We start from the raw sequence: 19,063 nt of genomic DNA, 5'->3' as shown, positions 1-19,063 counted from the left end.
AGCTGAAACCAACAGTTACTTAAAGCAGACAGGAGACGAGCATCAAAACAAATGAGAGAAACTGAGAGAAAATGAAATATACTGGATCAATAAAATGAATGCAGCATGGGTCAAAAGCAGCACACGATGGTCCAAGTTGTCATCAAGCTGTTGGAAGATACACTCAGTTTCTTGAAGGCTCCTACAATTCATTACCCAGAGAAAGACATTCAGTATCATGTTCTTGGAAACGCAAAGCCATTTATGCATCATCACTGGTCTGTTGGTGAGTCTCAGAAAGAGGAGCTGCAGTATTTAGAAAAAGTGCATTAAAAAGTTACATTGGCAAACCTGCACTTTCACACAATGAGATGAAAGAATTACATTTTACGTACTCTATTTGACAATAGCTCCAAGTTAGGGCTGCAGGATATAATGTTTCAGCGTCAACACCACATGTCCATAAAAGTCACATTGTAGGAAAAGCAATGTGACGTAAAACAAGGGAACTCAATTATAGCTACAATTTTTTGCTTTACTTGACACAAAAAGAAATGTCCCATAGCTGTCATTTCCCACATTTGATCTGCAAGAGAAGTCTAGCATAATGTACTCCACTTTCTTTCTTTCTTTGTGTTTTTCTTTTTTTTTACTTTGTTTAAAAGACATGAAGTTTATTGGCATGCCGACTCACAATGTGCACAGCAAACTGTGCGAGGAACAGGCAGTGGTGGATCTTCCCTGGGGGCACAAGGGGACAGTGCCCCCCCCCCCCCCCCCCCCCCCGGCCATGATCTGATTGGCCACCCTGTGTGCCCCCCCCAAAATTTTCGTTGGAAATTTACAATACTGATGCTCTGATTTCCGACGCTCCTGATTTATAAAAGTTTACAAGCTGCACGCAATTTCTTGATAAATCACACACCAGCTGGAAGATTGCACAGGTGGATCCGCCTCACATTCAGCCCACAACACACCCACATTTTACCATGAATGGTCAATGCAAAGTAACTCATGAATGTATCTGTATATAAATAAGCTGCTGATCCACGGCATTTCACGCAGCGCCGGCCGGCAGTCTTTTCACTGCTGTGCGTCAGGATGAATGAATCGTGTGTGACCCAGGCCACCCTGCCACTAAATTTGTTATGATCATGTCCAATGGACAAATAATTTGTACACTGATTGAATGTACATTTTTCGGTTCACATAGACAAATTCATTTTCACTCAGAGCCCTTACAGCAGCATGAGTGCAGTCAGTTACGCCGATTACATTTGGGAAACCGGACATTGCTGCAAATTGCCGTTTCCTTACCTGTTCACCCACAGTGTAAGGAAACCTGATGTATTGATTGGTCAAGTTTATAATGTCATCCAAAACAGCTGGCATTATTGCTGAGGGATGGTTGTGATATCCCAGACCTAAAGGACATCATTTAACTGTATATCAGACCCAGATAGGATTTAGACAACAAATGTAACCTCATATATTCTTCATATAAAACAGATACCTGTCGGCCACTTAACGCTGGAAGGAGCCGGTGTTAGAAACCCCCGAGTCGTCAGCTCCTGTGTCTGTACCGGGATGGCTTCAGCGGGTGGGTCTAGACGGCCCAGGTCAGCACATAGATCCAAGAGTACTGCTCTAGGGAATCTGAATTGCCCCCGTGAACCCTAAAATCTCTCTCCATTCTTAACGTGATCTTCCAGCAATGCCAGCGCATCCATCGTGCCACATTACGCACGGCTGTCACCCGCTATTTATCCGCTTGATCAGCGATTGTACTGATTGTCACATGCCTTTTCCAAATTAGTAATCAATCAGTGCTGCTCACCGCTCTATTATATCATTTGAAGATGGAAGTTTGATATACGAACATAATTCTGCAAATACAGTCGTAGGAATGGCGCACTATATGAATATCTACAACAATGAGGGTTTGTGATTATCCGGCTCTATAAGTCTAATATGTGATAACAATACAGGTTTGAGATCAATCTGGTTTCAATTCACCACTTCACCCTCCGGCACTGCCTTTCCCTCTGTCTCCAAAATGTGCTTAAGCAAGCATCAAAGTTGGCGCACCGGTGCGCATATTCTCACGCCAAGTTTGCTTTTAGAAATCACAACCAACACAGCGTACGCCACTTTCTACGCAAAGGTTGTGATTTACGCCACTTTCTAGCCCTGTTTTGTGCGTAAGCAAGCATCAAGCATCAAGGTCTCACGCCAAGTTTGTTTTTATAAATCACAACCTTTGCGTAGAAAGTGGCGTACGCCACTTTCTAGCCCTCTTTTGTGCGTACGCAAGCTTTATAAATGAGGCCCCTGCTCTTCTAGTCGTCTTCCTTCCAGTCGCTGTAAAAAGTTACTCCATCCTCACCGACTTCAACACCTCCTCATGACAACTTGTTCTGCCTCCAACCTCGTGGAAACTCGAGAAACTCGGGAAAACCTGGCGAAACTCGGATTTTCGAAAAACTGGTTGGGCGGGGGAAGGTGTGGTGGGTGGCGGGGGAGTTGAGGGGGGAGGCCGCCACCCCTCCAACTCTCCACCCAGACTCCGTCTTGGCTCCACCCATGTGGTCACTTTATTAGGAACAGAAACTACGATGTCAAAGGGATGACAAATTTATTTTTATTTATCTGATCTGTAGCTTTTTTTGTGCCCCACCGCGCAAACGCGCGAAGAGGGGGACCAAGTATTCGCGTATGTCCCACATCCTTGTCTGCGCGATATCTCATGAAGGAATTGTCGGATCTTCATCAAACTTGATGTCAACATGTATTAGGATGATACCCCGACACCAGTCAATTTGGGTGACCTTCGCATAATTTTCAAGGTCACACCGAGCATTTGTTGACTTTGACTTTCAAATCCATATCTGCGGCGGGGGACATAGACACGTTAGTGTCAAACACTTGTTTAATGTAGTTTATGTCTTTAACCTCTAAAGACTCACTACAGCCAAGATAAAGACAACTCAGCTGCACCAAATCCACTAATCACTGCACACATTAGCACCCTGTGCTAACTGTGGCTAAAGAACCACATGTACCAAGACAACTATCCAGTACAAAGCCCTAAAACTCACCAAGAAACACATTAAAGGTGATTTTACTGCTGGAAGCTGCAAGCCAACGCCTAAAAAACAAACTAAAGCAACGGAGCCAAACCCGGTTCAGTGAAGAGAAGCAGAGGAAATGTTTGACTGCAGACATAAAGCAGGAAGACACTGAGCTGTTCAGGTGTTCCTGATAACACCAAGCAGCCACCTGGACAGCCAATAGGAACACAGCTTACTGGAAGTCCAGAGGGCTGACTTAGTGAAGTAAATTTAGTTTAAAGTTGAAGCAGAAAGTTAACAAAGAAAGTTGAAAACCACCTTCTGATACCTGAAATCTCTGAGTTTTCACACATAGAACGCCTGAACATGTCAAACTGGTTTCATAGTAGAACCATCATTGTAAAAACATCATAGTACGGTGTGTTGCTCAAAAAACATTATGACACAAAAACAGGACAAACACTGGTTTCCAGGGGGTTAGGTGGGTATTTATTTGAAAGAGTAAGTTTACAACAACACAACTTGTGAGCAGAAAAATCACAATGTCTGTCTTTAGTTCAGCTGAAAATGTTAGTTTTTGTCTTTTTTATTGACCAAACTTTTCAGGAAGTAGATGAAGAAGAATTAAAGCTCTCATGTAGAAATCCAACTTATTTTTGATCCTTGTTGAGAGTTTAATCTTAGAGTTTGTAAAGCTGTTGAGTTTTTAGAGTCACATGGATTGTTTTGACATTTAATAACCGAGTCCTGAAATAAAATTGCAGTTGTGGATTTCTGTCATTTAGTCTGGACTAAACAAATAACAGCAGCATAAATCTCAAACGTCTTTATGAGAAGTCTGGATTGAGGTTTCTCACTTGATAATGATCAAAACATGAAATTTAGGTTGGTTTAAAGGAATATTCCACCTTAAATCTTTGAATGTTGACCTAAAAGGTTGGTTTCAGGAAGTATTCCACCGACAAGGTCCTCACACATCCACCTTAAAGGAACATTCCACCAAAAATCTCTGGACATGCACCTAAAATGTTGGTTTAACTGAGTATTCCATCCAAAATCCTCAGAGACCTGAGGGGCTGGTTAAAATGAATATTCCACCTAAAACCTCAACTAGGGTAGTATGCGGAGGAGCGACAACAGGAAGAAGTCCTCTCTGGGTAGAAGAACCGCGTCCGAGTGTCAGCTCCCTTTCTGCTCTTACCTTACTCACTAAACTCAAGGGCCATGGAGGACTCGAGTAGTTGACGTTTCCTGCTGCAACCTTCTCCTTTTCAGTTTTCTTCCACGTCCGATCACTCCCGACCCGGTTTCTCTTGACGTTTTTGACCCTTTTTTCGAGCTTTGACCAATCCGAGAACATGAAATACATCATCGGCATCGGCGGTGTAACCAATGGAGGGAAAACCAGCCTCACCAACCGCCTGATCAAGAACCTGCCCAACTGCTGCGTGGTCCATCAGGATGACTTCTTCAAGCCCCAAGATCAGACTGAAGTTGGTGAAGATGGCTTTAAGCAGTACGATGACCACAAGGAGGAGGAGGAGACTCTCATCCTCATTGTGGAGGGCTTCCTGCTTTACACCTGCAGGTCTTTGATGGACGTGTTAAACCAACGTTACTTTATTTCCATCCCATATGAAGAATGCAAAAAGAGGAGGTACTCTAGGAAGTACACGGTGTCAGACCCCCCCCGGCCTGTTTGATGTCCACGTCTGGATCATGGACCTGCAACACAAGAACATCTGCTCACTGTGAAAGATTATTGAGAGCAGCTTTTTGTGATTTCTATGCAGAACACTATGATGTTTGCTGAGCTGTGCACTATTAAATGACTTAAGAATATGGAATATTTGTTTATTATTGTTCTCAGCTTTACGATTAAATGTATAGAGTGCTACTTACTGCTAAAATTTACATTACTGCACAGAACATTTCAGATTATTTTACCACAGATCAAGGGTACAGATTGTTGTTGTTCACTGTGTATTGGGTAGTACTCATTTTGATTTAGTATATAGAACCCTATGATGTTTCTGGTTTACAGTTGAGAACTAGTTGCTAAAAGTACAGAATATTATTTCTTATTTTAGGTGTGATAATTGTCAGTAAACATTCTAAGAAGTGGAAATTGACAGGGTTGTATATAGTGCTGTTCTTGCACAATATTTATCACTTAATTGCCCTCAGGATTCTGTCATTGAGCTTAACAGGTAGATGCTGCAGCTAATGATGTTGTATTTCATATAATCGAGGAAACAAGTCCATCATAGTTTGAATGTTAACAGTTCAAAATGAAAAGGTCATAGACAGCTTTCCTACTGGGTTAAAGAGCAAAAAAAAAAAAACACATGAAAAATACTTTGTAAAAGCGAAAGGGTCGGTAGCAGCTTTCATTTTTTCTTACAATTTTTGGTGGCCCCCCAAAATTTCTGTTGTACTCCCCTGTGCCCCCCACTAAAATTAATCTGGATCTGCCTCTGGGAACAGGAGAGAAACACTGAAATTTGGTTATCACCATCAACATAGGAGAAGCTTTTCCAGTTAAATTTTTCACAACAAAGCCATGACAGCTAAATCTTGAACCGTCATTTAAAAAAAAAAAAAAAACTCCAAGTAAGACCCCTTGAGACTCTTGATACAGCTAAAGCATTATTAATTTAACAAGGTGTTCTGTTGTTGGAGACGTCTTCAGAAAAAAAAAACTTCAGCAGGTGGATGAGCTGAGCTGTCCTCCTGCAGGAGTCTAACAATAGTGAGATATTACCGTCTCCCTGGTGGGTCTTTTCCACAGGTGGCTTGGCTTAATGGAGAGAAGAAAATATAGATGAAACAATAAAATGATCATTAAACCATGAAGGAGTGGAACCCGTTGAGTGCCCCTGGGAGCCAAAGAAATCACCAAACCTCACTCACAGCATACAAACAGACATCCTTTAATACTCGTTCACTCACACATACATTAAAAAATACAGATGCTAGTTGGTGCAGATCTTGTCTCAGAAAGGCTTCACTTGAACAAATTGCTGATGCTGCCACAGAAGTCTGCTGAACTCAGAGCACTAACGGGCAGGAATGCAGCACTCTGGGTAATACAGTCATTAATGACTCCTCCTGTTAGCATCCAGTGGTAATTGCTCATTAGGGCCTAGCAGCATGGCTCATCCAGAAGGTGCTGCTTCCAGACACACTTTCCTCACTGTTCTTCCATCACGTCAAGGCTAAGGACAGTCAGAGTGGATTTTCTGCGACAACAAAGTGCGTCGGATCTTCTCATAGGCTCCCAGGAAGATAAAACCGCCAATGCTGATGAAGGCCATCCGCGGAATGCTGCCTGCAAACAGACTGTGGACAGAGAAGGGCAGATCATAAATACGTAGTCCTATAAACTTATTTCATTTTTCATAATTCAAGGAAATGTAAGCACAGCACTTTTCTGAACTAACTCTATAGCAGTTCCTGCAAAGGGCACAGTGACGTGGAACAAACAAGGATGGCACAGTGAGGTGAAGAAATCAACACTCTGCATTGTTCTTGCTCTGGTTTCTTATCAGTTTTGGGTTTGCGAACTGTAACAACGAATAATCCAATTTAGTCAGCACTAAATTAAATCTTGCTGTAATTTTGTTACTGCAATTAGTCTTGAAGCAGCTTCATCAATTTGCAAATAATGTATCATCAATCATTTGATAATGATCAACATATCTTTTAGGTTAATGGTGCAACAAAATGAGCAACTTCAGACTTCTAGGAATTCATGAGGCAGAGTTTTCACCACTGTCAGATATTTTACAGACGACAATAATTTCAAAAAGATAAGATAATTACAATTCATGCCATACCAATAATAAAAAATAACTGACAGTTGTGAAAAAAATCTGAAAGTGAGTGTAAATCACAATGCAGCATGAAATGTAGAATTTTTTTTTATCAACTGTTCATATGTGAATAAAGAGCTGGTTCACCAAGGCAGACAGGTGCCATTAGACTACTATAGCTGCATTATGCTGCAAAAAAATAGATTTTAGAGTAAAAATGTGACAAGAACAATAACAGGAGACCATTTGCTGGATTTCCATCATGGTGGCTTCCATTTCACTTTTGATACACCAGTCTTTTCCCCATCAGCCTAGGAGAAAAACTTTGTTTCAATGTGTTTTCTTCCCCAACGAAATCTGACGTTCAGGTTTTTATTGGAAAATGAAAAACAGGTGGATGGAAATGTACTTAGCAGCTTAACAAAAGCAAACATCGAGGTAATCTTGCTGTAAGCTATGTTCGTGTTTCAGTTCTGGGCATGAGCCTTTGTTGCATGTCATCTACCATCTCCCTCTCTTTCTCAGCTTTCCAATACCCAAATCCATCCAAAAAAGGCAAGATTCGTCCAAAAAGCAATAAAAAGTTTAATAAGAAGAAAAACTATCCACTTGAAACTGATTTTAAGTGATTTCAAACAGCAAGTTGCATTTTGCTCTGCATATTTTTGAGACATTTCAGCCTGTGTTCACTGACTACTACATTTACACGGCACGCTCGGGAGTCTGACACATGGAAACACCTGAGCCTCTTTTTAGGGTGGACTAGATTTTCTTATACTCGGAAATATGTGCTCATTTCTCTAACGTTTTCCTGCTGCAGCTTTAATTATAAGAAGAGCAGTTAAGAGAGCCGATGGCAGCTCAGGCTGGATCACGTGTCGCTCCGCCAATCAACAGTATCTGTGAGTGATTTGCGGCGCCTTCGTAGAAGCTTGAGCCTTGTGTTGGGGGTGCAAGAGGTCCATGGGAGCGGGTCAAACATGGTAGAGCCACTTTAAAACAGAGCAAGAGCAGGGGGCCCGGGTTACAGCGACTGAGGCCCAACAAGAAGCTGTTGACGTTGCAGGGGTCAGAGGATGTGATGGGCCATGAGAGAGCACCCGTCTCCCAAGAACCAACCCTCCCTCCCCGCTACACACAGCTGTTTTTGGGATTAGGCTTCAGGCCCCCACCCTGGGTCCTCCCTGGAGCTCTCACCCCCCTCTCCTCTCACTCTGTGCATGACTGATGGCCAGATGACATCCACACATGTCCCTCTGCTGTCCGTCCATCCGTCCATTTCTCTGTCTCTCCGTCCAGCGTCGGCCCCCTCAGCTGGCTCAGTTGTTCGGGGATTTCTCCTCCGTCTCCTTTTCTTGCTGCGTCATCCACTTCTCAGACACATGCTCACTTTGTCCCGTCTTCTGTCTTTCTCCTTCTCTCTTTTATTTTCCCCACTTCTCTCTCTCGCGGTCTGTCTTTCTCTCGTTGTGTATTTGCCTACCAACACCTCCTGTCTGCCAATACGCCCCCACACTCACATGGTCTGGCCCGCTCCAGGCCAGATGTAATGGATAAAGAGTATTGTGTGTTTGTGGACTCGTGCCCGTGTGTGTGTGTGTTTGAAAAGAACGCGTCATAAAACCGTCTACGCACGCAAAATGTCTGTCTGCATCCATCATCTGTGTGGACGTGCTGGTGTGTGAGCTCCTGTGTTTCTGTCCACTTGTGTTTGTATAAAACGTCTAAAATATTGCATCATTTCATTTGGTTTTCATCAGTTTCTGAAGAAGCTGCTTGAACGCAAATACATGAGGGACAACATTCGCAAGAACAGGGAAAGTGCTCTCAACTCTGACTGGTCAATTGTGTGAGATTTTTAATTTTGATAAGCTGTGTTTATATAATGTATCGTGATGCACATTTTGAAGAAAAGTTAATAGAAGTAGCAACATTTGAAGAATACGCCATGATGATTGCTTCAGTTGGTTTTGGCTTTCTTATTCTATTAAGTTCTGACCTGGTGAACATTCATGTCATATGACTGAGCTGTTTCCATTTCTTTTATGGCCTCCATCACCAGAAAGCATGAAACATGGCTGACAATAACTACAACTTGCCCAACTGAAAACAATTCCTGAAGACTTCGTCCTTTTTTCTCTTGTAGTTGGCCTTTTTTCTCTTGTAGTTGGCCAAAATTTTGCATATTTCTTCATTGTTTTGCGGCCAGAGGCAAACGACTGGTTTTGTTTCCGACTTCCTGTACTTTATTACAACCATGTGTAACGTAGCGTACACTGGCTAGCTCTCACAACACTAGTTAATTTGCTCTGTCAAAGGTTTACTCCAAATTCACTAGCAATTATTTCGGCAAACAGAAGCATAGTAAAAAAAAAAGTACAATCTGTAAGGTTAAGGTGTCAAAATTTTCACATATCCAGTAAAATACCTCAACACTAAGTAAAAGGATTGACATAAATTTTGTCTGGACATTCCTGGTTTCAGCATGACGTCTTCTAATGACACTGGGAATCCTTTTGGCTTTTCCTTTAGCGCCACCATGAGAGCACATTTTTGGACCGAGTGCTATTAATTTTGGTACACACATTCAAAAACTGCTACAATCACTTTAGAATTTCACGACCTGCAGTGACCTTCAATACCACCAAAGCTAATGACATGAAGTGGAAAATCAGTAAATATTAGCATATGTTTGAATTAAAGAAGCATCAGAACTTTAGTACTGTCATTGTGTGCATTTAGCACATTATTTTAGAATTTAGCTCAACGTTTCACCAATAGAACCTCACAAGTTTGAGCACGAAAGTCAAAGATAAAATTTGAAGCTCACCATTTAAACCTACATAAGCAAGACTTCTTTATGCTCAGAAAAACTGACGACAACAGAGCAAACTATCTGCTGAAGACGACGAGATTTATTTGAAATCTCTGAGGACAACTTGTAACGAGTACAAGGATTAATATATTTTTGTCCACTTTTTCCTACAACAGTTTCTGTCCAGGCTCCGTCATGTACTAAAGTCTGTTTCCTTTCAGTGCCCTACATTAAGCAATGACATCTGGACACTTGAGTGCAGCTCCTTGACAGGAAATTTAATATTTGAGTCACTAAGGACTCACTGCTCATGTTGTCATTGTGTCAACTGTGAAACTATACAAGGTGCCAGACATGTGAGGGAACTTCTGAAAGCTCCAGACTAGATTGTTGAAGGGTTAGCTGTCCATGGATGGGAATGGTAAAAGTGTGAATCATAGAAGAGGCTGCAAGAGTTAAAGACCTCATGGAAGTGTGATTTTTGAAGTGAAGAGACAAAAGAACAACAGCACAACAGGTCCTGATTTATTCTGCTCAGTCTTAGCCATGTGACGAATGAATTCACTTAAACTCAACGCTCTTGTTGTGTCTCAGCTCTCTGTTAGTGTTACATTTCCTGTCTGGGATCAGACCCACCTGTAGACTGTGGCCAGAGCTCAAATATTCCCCTCAGCTCCCCCGGGTGCCCTGACTCACTCTGACATCACAGCCTGGCCGGCCACTGAGAGCTGTCATCCCCTTATTGTGGTCCAATCACCTCTCCTGAGGAATCAGGCTAAATATAGATTCAAATCAAATGGTGGTGAGCTCAGAGAAAATGTCTTGGCTGCAGTTTAGAAACATGTTGGTGCTGATGAAGAAGAGTAGGTGTAAGAGAGCACATTTTTGGCGCTTGTTTACGATCAAGTCATAAGAAATGGTCTTCACTCATTCAAAGGATTCATTTAAAAGAAAAACCCCAACTGTAACCTGTGAGGGTTTCCAACACAACTGAGAAAGACCCATTTGTTTGGTGCTTCATACATTCCCTCAGTAGGGGTTGGCTCTACTTGAATTTCTGGGGCAAAAAGTGGATGAGTAAAAGTTAAGACAAAAACACAGATGTTAAAGCACTTTCCCTAAAACATGAAACCTTTAGTAGCTTGGAAAAACTCAGAAACAGAGAGCATTACCAATCTTTGCAAGCAAGACACCTTTTCTCAACAGTAGTCCAATCAGCCTCTCTGTGGTCTAAAAACAGACAAAATTTTGCAGAAAATACCATGAAAAAAATGTAATTATTCATGAACCGATCCTATTCACAACTACTTCCAGTATCACACAGCGCCACTGTAGTCCAAAAACGTATAAGACATCATGTGTGCCGCAATGTGGCACTGGATGACATGTTCCTTTATTACTTAAAACACAGACAGTGCAGTATATTTCAAATCATTCCCATATATGCTGTCTTACTGCCATAAATAGTCACTAGTGCACCAAATCCAGCACTAAAATTAGCCTTAAACAAAGGGTGCTATCTGTTTCTGTTCGACAAAAGGCCGATTCATGGTTTCCACATGACTGGCAATAACATAAATCAGAACTAAATAACAAAAAATATACAACACAAAATAATGCAATAAATCGTTTTCTCACAGGGAATCTAGGAAATCCTTGGATTTATTGGGTTTTCATGTATATTTTTGTAGGGTCATGACGTTAGTGCTAAATTAGTCAGGCTGCACTCCATAACTGATAATATTGCAGGGTCTAGGTGAGGCAAGGTTGCATTTTATTTTATTTTTGTAGGGTTTAGTTCTTAATATTTAAATTATTTAGGGAAATTCATAAATAAAGACCAGATCAGGGTCTCAGCTTGAATATCTGAACTTGTTAGGTGACTTTGTAACACCAATCTCATTTTTCCACAGAAAAGCACTTGGATTTGCTTTAAATGTACGATATCAATTACAGACTTGACATCAGGCGTGAACTAACCGTGACGTCACCCGTTGGTTTCAACGCCGAGAAAATGAAGCTCGGATTTTGCTACTTCCTGGTCGCCGTTTTGGATTTTTTGGAGCCAGTGACGTAAAAAGCGTCATCAAACAGACTGGACTGGATTGGCTGAGGACTCTCTTATCCCGCCCACGTTTTACCGCAGAGGCTTCTGTTGCTGTCTATCAAGTATAGCCACGCCCCCTGGCTCCGTCAACTTTAACGATTTATTTAAAATTCAGTATTGATTTATTTTAAGATCGGCCACCTGATCTCTCATTTTGACCATGAAAACTAAGGGGAAAAAAATCCTGAGCTGTAGAAAATCAGTCTATCAAATTTTATTTTTTCCAAAAATGAATTGGGGTCTATGGAGAAAAAGCTTTTTGGAGCCAACCCTAGCAGACGGCGTGATATTGCAAGTTTTTGACACTTCCGGGTTGGCTTCAATTCTGGAGCCAGATGCTACGTTCATTATATATACAGTCTATGCTTGACATAGATTTTGAAAGCAGTTAGTGGACACAAATGTGGTTCTATTTATGCTACAGCCACAGTTGCACTGTACCTCACAGAAACTAACAGAGCTCCTGTGGATGTTTCTGAAAATCTGCCTGTAGCAGTTAAAGACCGGGCTAAATCAACTGTCAGTGATTATTCCTGGTGTTCTAAGCACAAAACACAGGGTTTCTGGAGAAATTAGAACTTCCTGCTGTGTTGGATACCATCAAAAGAAATCATGTAGGCTACAAATCAAAGAACATCTAAAGACCAAAGCAACAACTGCATCAATTACAGCTTCATTAATGATGCACTGTAAACATGTGGACGGTGTTGAATCTTCTCCACAAAACAAGCTTTTGTTTGAAGTACTATTTGCTTTCCAGTCTTGAGGTGAGTAAAGTCTACATTATCATACATTTTGGACTACAAGTGGATGCCTGAGGACCCCTGTGAAGTTTAGCGAATGACTAAATTTACATCATACGTACCGTTGCGGGCACATGGATGCAGAAAGCATGAACTGGCTTTGCCATCGGCTGAAAATGGCCGCACCTACCTGCTATATGAGAACTTTTAGCCACTTAGAAGCCTTTTTTGTCACTTATTTCAAAAGGTTTCTGTTTTCAATAAAGACTAACAGGTTTGGGACAGAGAGGTTTATTGAGAGTAATACAACTTCTTTTAGCATCTTTTCACTGTGTTTTTAATTTTATAAATGAGCTCAAAGTTTTGGTTGAAAGGAGGAAAACATATTTCAGGTTCCTGCTGCTCTGTGGATCTCGAGTTTATTCAAGTAGCAGGATCAAGTCTACTGGACAAACGTTTCGGATGATTTACCTCTGTCGTCTGACATCTGTATTACACGGCTGAAGGCAGAAGTGACTAAAATTGAATTCCAATAAAAATGGGTTCTCTCCACCTGCAGTACAGTGAAACTACAGCCTGTGCCAAAGCTACTCAATGTCCCATCAGTTTTCTCAATGCATATAATGTTTTCAAATTATTTATAGGAGGCATAGGTATGTGTGTGCTTCTTAAACTCGGTTTCATTGCTCCCTTGAGGAAAAAAAAGGTTTGACTGCACGGCTAAAGGACGAGTAACAGAAAGGACAAGATTTGATTAAATTATAAAACAGAAGGGCTTCTTTTCCAGACCCTCAAAATTTCTACAAGTCAAAACAGTGACAAGCTCAAAGGACAAGCCTTAGTTGCTTTCTAATATAATTTTGTAAGGTCTTGGAATTACTATGTGAAGTGCCCTAAGATGACTTGTGTTGTAAATTGGAGTGACATAAATAAATTGAATTGAACTGAGTTGAATTGAAGCAGACAGGCTGACAGGAGACTTTCTCATCACTGTATATTGAGTTTGCAAATTCAGTTAAAGCTGCCTCCCACACGACATGACTCTTAAAATCACACTTTCATGAAGTAAAATGTGTATTTCAATTGGTGGAAAGTGCTGAAATAGTTCAACTTAATTTCTTGGGCTGAAGAACAAAGACTCCCGAAATCGTAAAAGTCCAACCGAGGTTTACCACAAACTTCCTCAGGCTTCACTTTGTTGTGTGTATGGGGTTCAAACGTGTTATTTGTTTGCCTTCTCTTCCATTCTGGTGTGTGTAAGGAGCAAAGTGGAGCGCCTCGGGGACATGTTGCCCATTAGGCTTTGTTTTGACATGACTCTGGTGCAGTTTGGTGATTCTGCAGGTTAGTGGGGGAGGCCGGTGTGAGTTGAACCGCTCTGTGCTAACCCAGGGTCTCTGGGGCATGGCACACACATGGAAGCACTTTAGAGCTTCACTGCATTGCAATTGGGCCTATTACCATAATTACAGCTTTAAAGCCCGAGCAATTTGTATCAGGCATGCACCAGTGCAACCACCGGGCCTTTGGCCTGCGGAACAACAGGCCCCCGCCTTTTACTTTTTACACACTCTCCTTTGTCTCTCCATTTCATTCGTCTTGTTCTCTTAGCTACTCTCTTTCTTCTCCTTTTTCACCTTCTCTGATTACATCAGCACCAGGGAAAAGAAAAGAAGTTTGTCACGTTGTTGCACTTTTGTTCTCCTGGCTCACAGAGACATACGGCTGAGACCCTGCTGAAAGTTGGATGAGATAAAGACGGAGAGAAAAAAGAGGAGAAAACATCAAAGGTTGCCATGTGGTGCAGAGGTGGGTGCTGCTTTTCTCCTGTGCATTACTTCTTAGTTACTGCAGGCAGAGTGGGACTCGTAGTCATGGATTTTTCCACAGGGGTCTGCCAACTATCACCTTATTGAGATTGTGTTGTAGTCTAAATCATGATCTTTATTAAAAATGAAGACAAAACTCTTACAGATGTTTCGGAGGGAATCACCCTTGGCTCGTGTTAGACACAAAGCTGTAATGTAATTTCTCACTGATTAGATTACAGCACTGCGGCTTCTGCAAACAAACAAAAAAACAGTGGTTTGTATTTGAAAGTGTGTTTGTGAGACAGAGATGGGGAGCTGGCCCGACCCCAAACCAAATCTGCTGTGAGCATTAGGCCGAGGTGCATCCCGGCTAAATGATGGCAGCTTGTACACAAGCAGGCCGATTATTCACAGAGACTGAGGGTTTGTTTTAGTGCTGGCAGCCCTCTGCGGCCCCATTAGACCTGGCCTTTTGTCCAGTGCACATCATAAACACATCAAAACACTCAAATAAACCCTTCCGCTTGGCCCTCGCAGCACCTTAATCAATAGGATGGCACAGCAAGTCGGCAGGAAAAGCTTTTATACATCTCATTTTTCAGCTGCGGCTGTAAATTTGCGTTCCCCAGAGTAACCGCTCTATCATCAAACTTGATTACGTGAGGGATCGGGCCGAGTGAAATCAAATCATGTAAAGTAAGAGGTTTTTAAATGGCCGGGGATAAAATGGTTTGTGTAAAGAGGCCATGCGGTTTCAAACAATCACTGTGGCCTCTGAACATTTCACCAGAATGACTATACACACACACACTCACCCTGGAAGGCCTCGACTCTTCCACACGTCGTAGAGAACCAGCGGGATGTTGCCACTCGCTGTGGTCGACCCGGCCTGGAGGGAGAGAGAGAGAAAATAGAGGCACAGTGATGGATATATTGTCTCCTTTGCTTCCTGCTCCTCAGACAGACACCCTGTTTAGTCTTTCTCAGCTGAGCCTCCCCCAGCCTCCCCCCTCCGTCTCTCTTTCTGCTCATGGACAGCTGTGTCAGCGCAGGTGTCACCTCCAACACCCACCCGCTCAGAAACACATCCAGCAATTCTGCCCACCCAAAAACACACTCAACAAGTTCCCCTTGTCTCCCTCCAGCACCCATCAGTCCAGTGGTTGTATTTACACAATATGGATTAGCCGGCCGGAGAGTTTTTAATCCGTCACTGTGGAGTGGCAGAGGGATTTGAGAGCCGCAGCACAAGGCCAGTGTGGGTTAAGTGAGGGTGGGAGGTGGTAAAACAGAGACGAAAAAGAAAAGAGGCAGTGGAGGGGAGACTAAAATGAACAGGAGTCCACGCAGAGGGAATATGTGTCTGTGCTCCAGTTCCACAAAACATGTAGGAAACAGTTTGAGCCATCCGCTGTAAATGAAGACTCCAAGATCTGCTGGAACAGGCGGAAGGATTCACGCTTCCTTTTTTTTTTGCCTCCTTCATGTGAAAAACACCCCTATTCCTTATGTTTCTGTTGGAGACAGGTGGCTGAGAAATGACTCTCTCCCCGCTCCTGGTCTGACAAGTTTTCTTTTCCTTTACCGCTGTGAAATGGTGGAACGAAGGAACGGAAGAACAGGGTGTCCAAAACACACACAGACACACGGTCCCTGTCTAACTTCTGTTGACAAAAATATCTTCATGCAGTTTGTTCTGGGAGTTTTATCAGAGTTACATTGGCTGTTTCGCTATCTTAACTCAAAAAGTGTGGGCATACCATGTATTTTCCTTATACAATTAAATGTGCGATCAGAAAACAGCATCCTGACACTGACTCCTGTGTTGACGGCAGTGGTGTGATGCACAGGCAGGAATCATTCCAACTCGAGGAGAAGAGCAGTGTTGTACAGTAGCAGTGTAGGAGGCGTGCGGCAGCGCTGTGGTGAGCCAGGCATGTTGCCACCGCTGCAGCAGGGCGGTGTGGCAGGAGTCCTGCCCTGGAGGGGCTATAACACGTCCAGCTGTGTCCTGGACGTCCGCCCGCTTCGGTTTCATCTGCGCCAGGCTGCCTACTGTACAACACCAGTCTTTCATTCTGCGAGCTGTGGGAAGGAAACTGATGTGACAAGTTCCAACACCCATATTTCCTCCTCGTCATCCAATCCAAAGTGTCCATACCCATCAACACCAGCCCTGTCTCTGTCTCTTCAGCTCTCCTGCCTGGACTTGTCATCCTTCACTGTTATGAGTGTTAGGAGAATGAAACTGTCGTCCCACTCGAATTTGTCAAGAAATGTAGTTACCTTGAAAAATAAGGCACTGCTGGTGAACGGTGCAACTTGTTTTAGTCACATGTTTACACTAGAGGCCAAAAGTTTGGAAGCAAGATCAAATTTGTACAAAAAAATAAATCATAGTTTCATTGGTATACTTTGAAACAAAATAAACATAATTATTATATAAAGAATCACTCATCAGAATAAATGTTGACTAAAATGATCAGGTAATTGTATGTGTAGTCTTGTTTCTTTACTCTACTGTTTCTTTCCAGCCATTTCTGTGCCAGTGTGTCAGAGATATGGACACAGTTGAGATTTACTGGGATTATTTTATGCAAACTCTCAAAAGACAAAGAGCTAAAGTTAATAATGCGAACTATGATTTGTTTTTTATTTTTGCACTGAAGTCATGACTCTTGCAAATCTTCTCAACACTAAAACTAAGCCCTTCTTTTATTTACGTTTATTCAGCAATTGCCTGGTAACATCAGTGTATACCTGAAGGTAAACTGAGGAAAAAGGTGCATATCAATGAAAACAAAGTTTAATCACGCAGTCAGTACAACCCAAAATCCATAGAATTCATACTGCTTTTCAAGACCAGAAACTTGAAGTTGCTTCCAAACTTTTGGTCAGTAGTGTAGATGATATCTTCTTCTTCTTCTTTTCCTTTCGGCTTTTCCCTTCAGGGGTCACCACAGCGAATCAATTGCCTCCATCTAACCCTGTCTTCTGCATCCTCTTCTCTCACACCAACTACCTTCATGTCCTCTTTAACCACATCCATAAACCTCCTCTTTGGTCTTCCTCTAGGCCTCCTGCCTGGCAGTGGGAAACTCAGCATCCTTCTACCAATATATTCACTCTCTCTCCTCTGGACATGTCCGAACCATCTCAGTCTGGCCTCTCTGACTTTATCTTCAAAGGCTCTAACATGTGCTGTCCCTCTGATGTCCTCATTCCTGATCCTATCCGTCCTGGTCACTCCCAAAGAGAACCTCAGCATCTTCAGTTCTGCTACCTCCAGCTCTGCCTCCTGTCTTTTCCTCAGAGACACTGTCTCCAGACCAAACAACATGGCTGGTCTCACCACAGTTTTGTGAACTTTTCCTTTCATTTTAGCTGAAACTCTTCTATCACACATCACACCTGACACTTTTCTCCAGCCGTTCCAGCCTGCCTGTACACGCTTCTTCACCTCTTTTCCACACTCTCCATTGCTCCGGACTGTTGACCCTAAGTACTTAAAATCCTCCACCTTCTTGATCTCTTCTCCCTGTAACCTCACTCTTCCACTTGGGTCCCTCTCATTCACACACAGATACTCCGTCTTGCTGCGGCTAACCTTCAGTAGTGTAGATGATATATTTTTCTGTAATTAAACCAAAACTCATTTCATTTTTTTTCTTTTATGCCATCATATATACACACGTGGACAAAATTGTTGGTACCCCTCAGTTAAAGAAGGAAAACCCACAATTCTCACTGAAATCACTTGAAACTCACAAAAGTAACAATAAATAAAAATTTATTGAAAATTAAATAATCAAAATCAGCCATCACTTTTGAATTGTTGATTAACATAATCATTTAAAAAAACAAACTAATGAAACAGGGCTGGACAAAAATGATGGTACCCATAACTTAATATTTTGTTGCACAACCTTTTGAGGCAATCACTGCAATTAAACCATTTCTGTATTTGTCAATGAGCGTTCTGCAGCTGTCAACAGGTATTTTGGCCCACTCCTCATGAGCAAACAGCTCCAGTTGTCTCAGGTTTGATGGGTGTCTTCTCCAAATGGCATGTTTCAGCTCCTTCCACATATGTTCAATGGGATTCAGATCTGGGCTCATAGAAGGCCACTTTAGAATAGTCCAACGCTTTTCTCTCAGCCATTCTTGGGTGTTTTTGGCTGTGTGTTTTGGATGGTTGTCCTGTTGGAAGACCCATGACCTGCGACTGAGACCAAGCTTTCTGACACTAGGCAGCACATTTCTCTCCAGAATGCCTTGATAGTCTTCAGATTTCATCGTACCTTGCACACTTTCAAGACACCCTGTGCCAGATGCAGCAAAGCAGCCCCAAAACATTACTGAGCCTCCTCCATGTTTCACCGTAGGGACAGTGTTCTTTTCTTCGTATGCTTGGTTTTTGAGTCTATGAACATAGAGTTGATGTGCCTTACCAAAAAGCTCCAGTTTGGTCTCATCTGTCCAAAGGACATTCTCCCAGAAGCTTTGTGGCTTGTCAACATGCATTTTTGCAAATTCCAGTCTGGCTTTTTTATGAGTTTTTTTCAGCAGTGGTGTCCTCCTTGGTCGTCTCCCATGAAGTCCACTTTGGCTCAAACAACGACGAATGGTGCGATCTGACACTGATGTACCTTGGCCTTGCAGTTCACCTTTAATTTCTTTGGAGGTTGCTCTGGGCTCTTTGGATACAATTCCAACGATCCG

The 19,063-nt window shown here is 42.3% G+C and overlaps 1 protein-coding gene across 1 annotated transcript in view; it reads right to left on the bottom strand.

Annotated features, from left to right (window-relative positions):
• Nucleotides 1–5,967: 5,967 nt before the first annotated feature.
• Nucleotides 5,968–19,063, bottom strand: part of slc25a26 (solute carrier family 25 member 26) — a 68,345-nt gene continuing 55,249 nt past the window's right edge. Inside the window, exons 9-10 of the mRNA XM_022219518.2 lie at nt 15,157–15,230; nt 5,968–6,392 (exon numbers count right to left, since the gene is read on the bottom strand). Coding sequence (XP_022075210.1) covers nt 6,269–6,392; nt 15,157–15,230 — 198 coding nt within the window. The 3' untranslated portion in view covers nt 5,968–6,268. The remainder of the gene's footprint in view (nt 6,393–15,156; nt 15,231–19,063) is intronic.

This window comes from Acanthochromis polyacanthus, chromosome 5, assembly GCF_021347895.1.
Source record: "Acanthochromis polyacanthus isolate Apoly-LR-REF ecotype Palm Island chromosome 5, KAUST_Apoly_ChrSc, whole genome shotgun sequence".
NCBI classification, from domain to species: Eukaryota; Metazoa; Chordata; class Actinopteri; family Pomacentridae; genus Acanthochromis; species Acanthochromis polyacanthus.
Note: the sequence above shows the minus strand (reverse complement) of the source record. Positions and strands in the feature narration are given on the sequence as shown.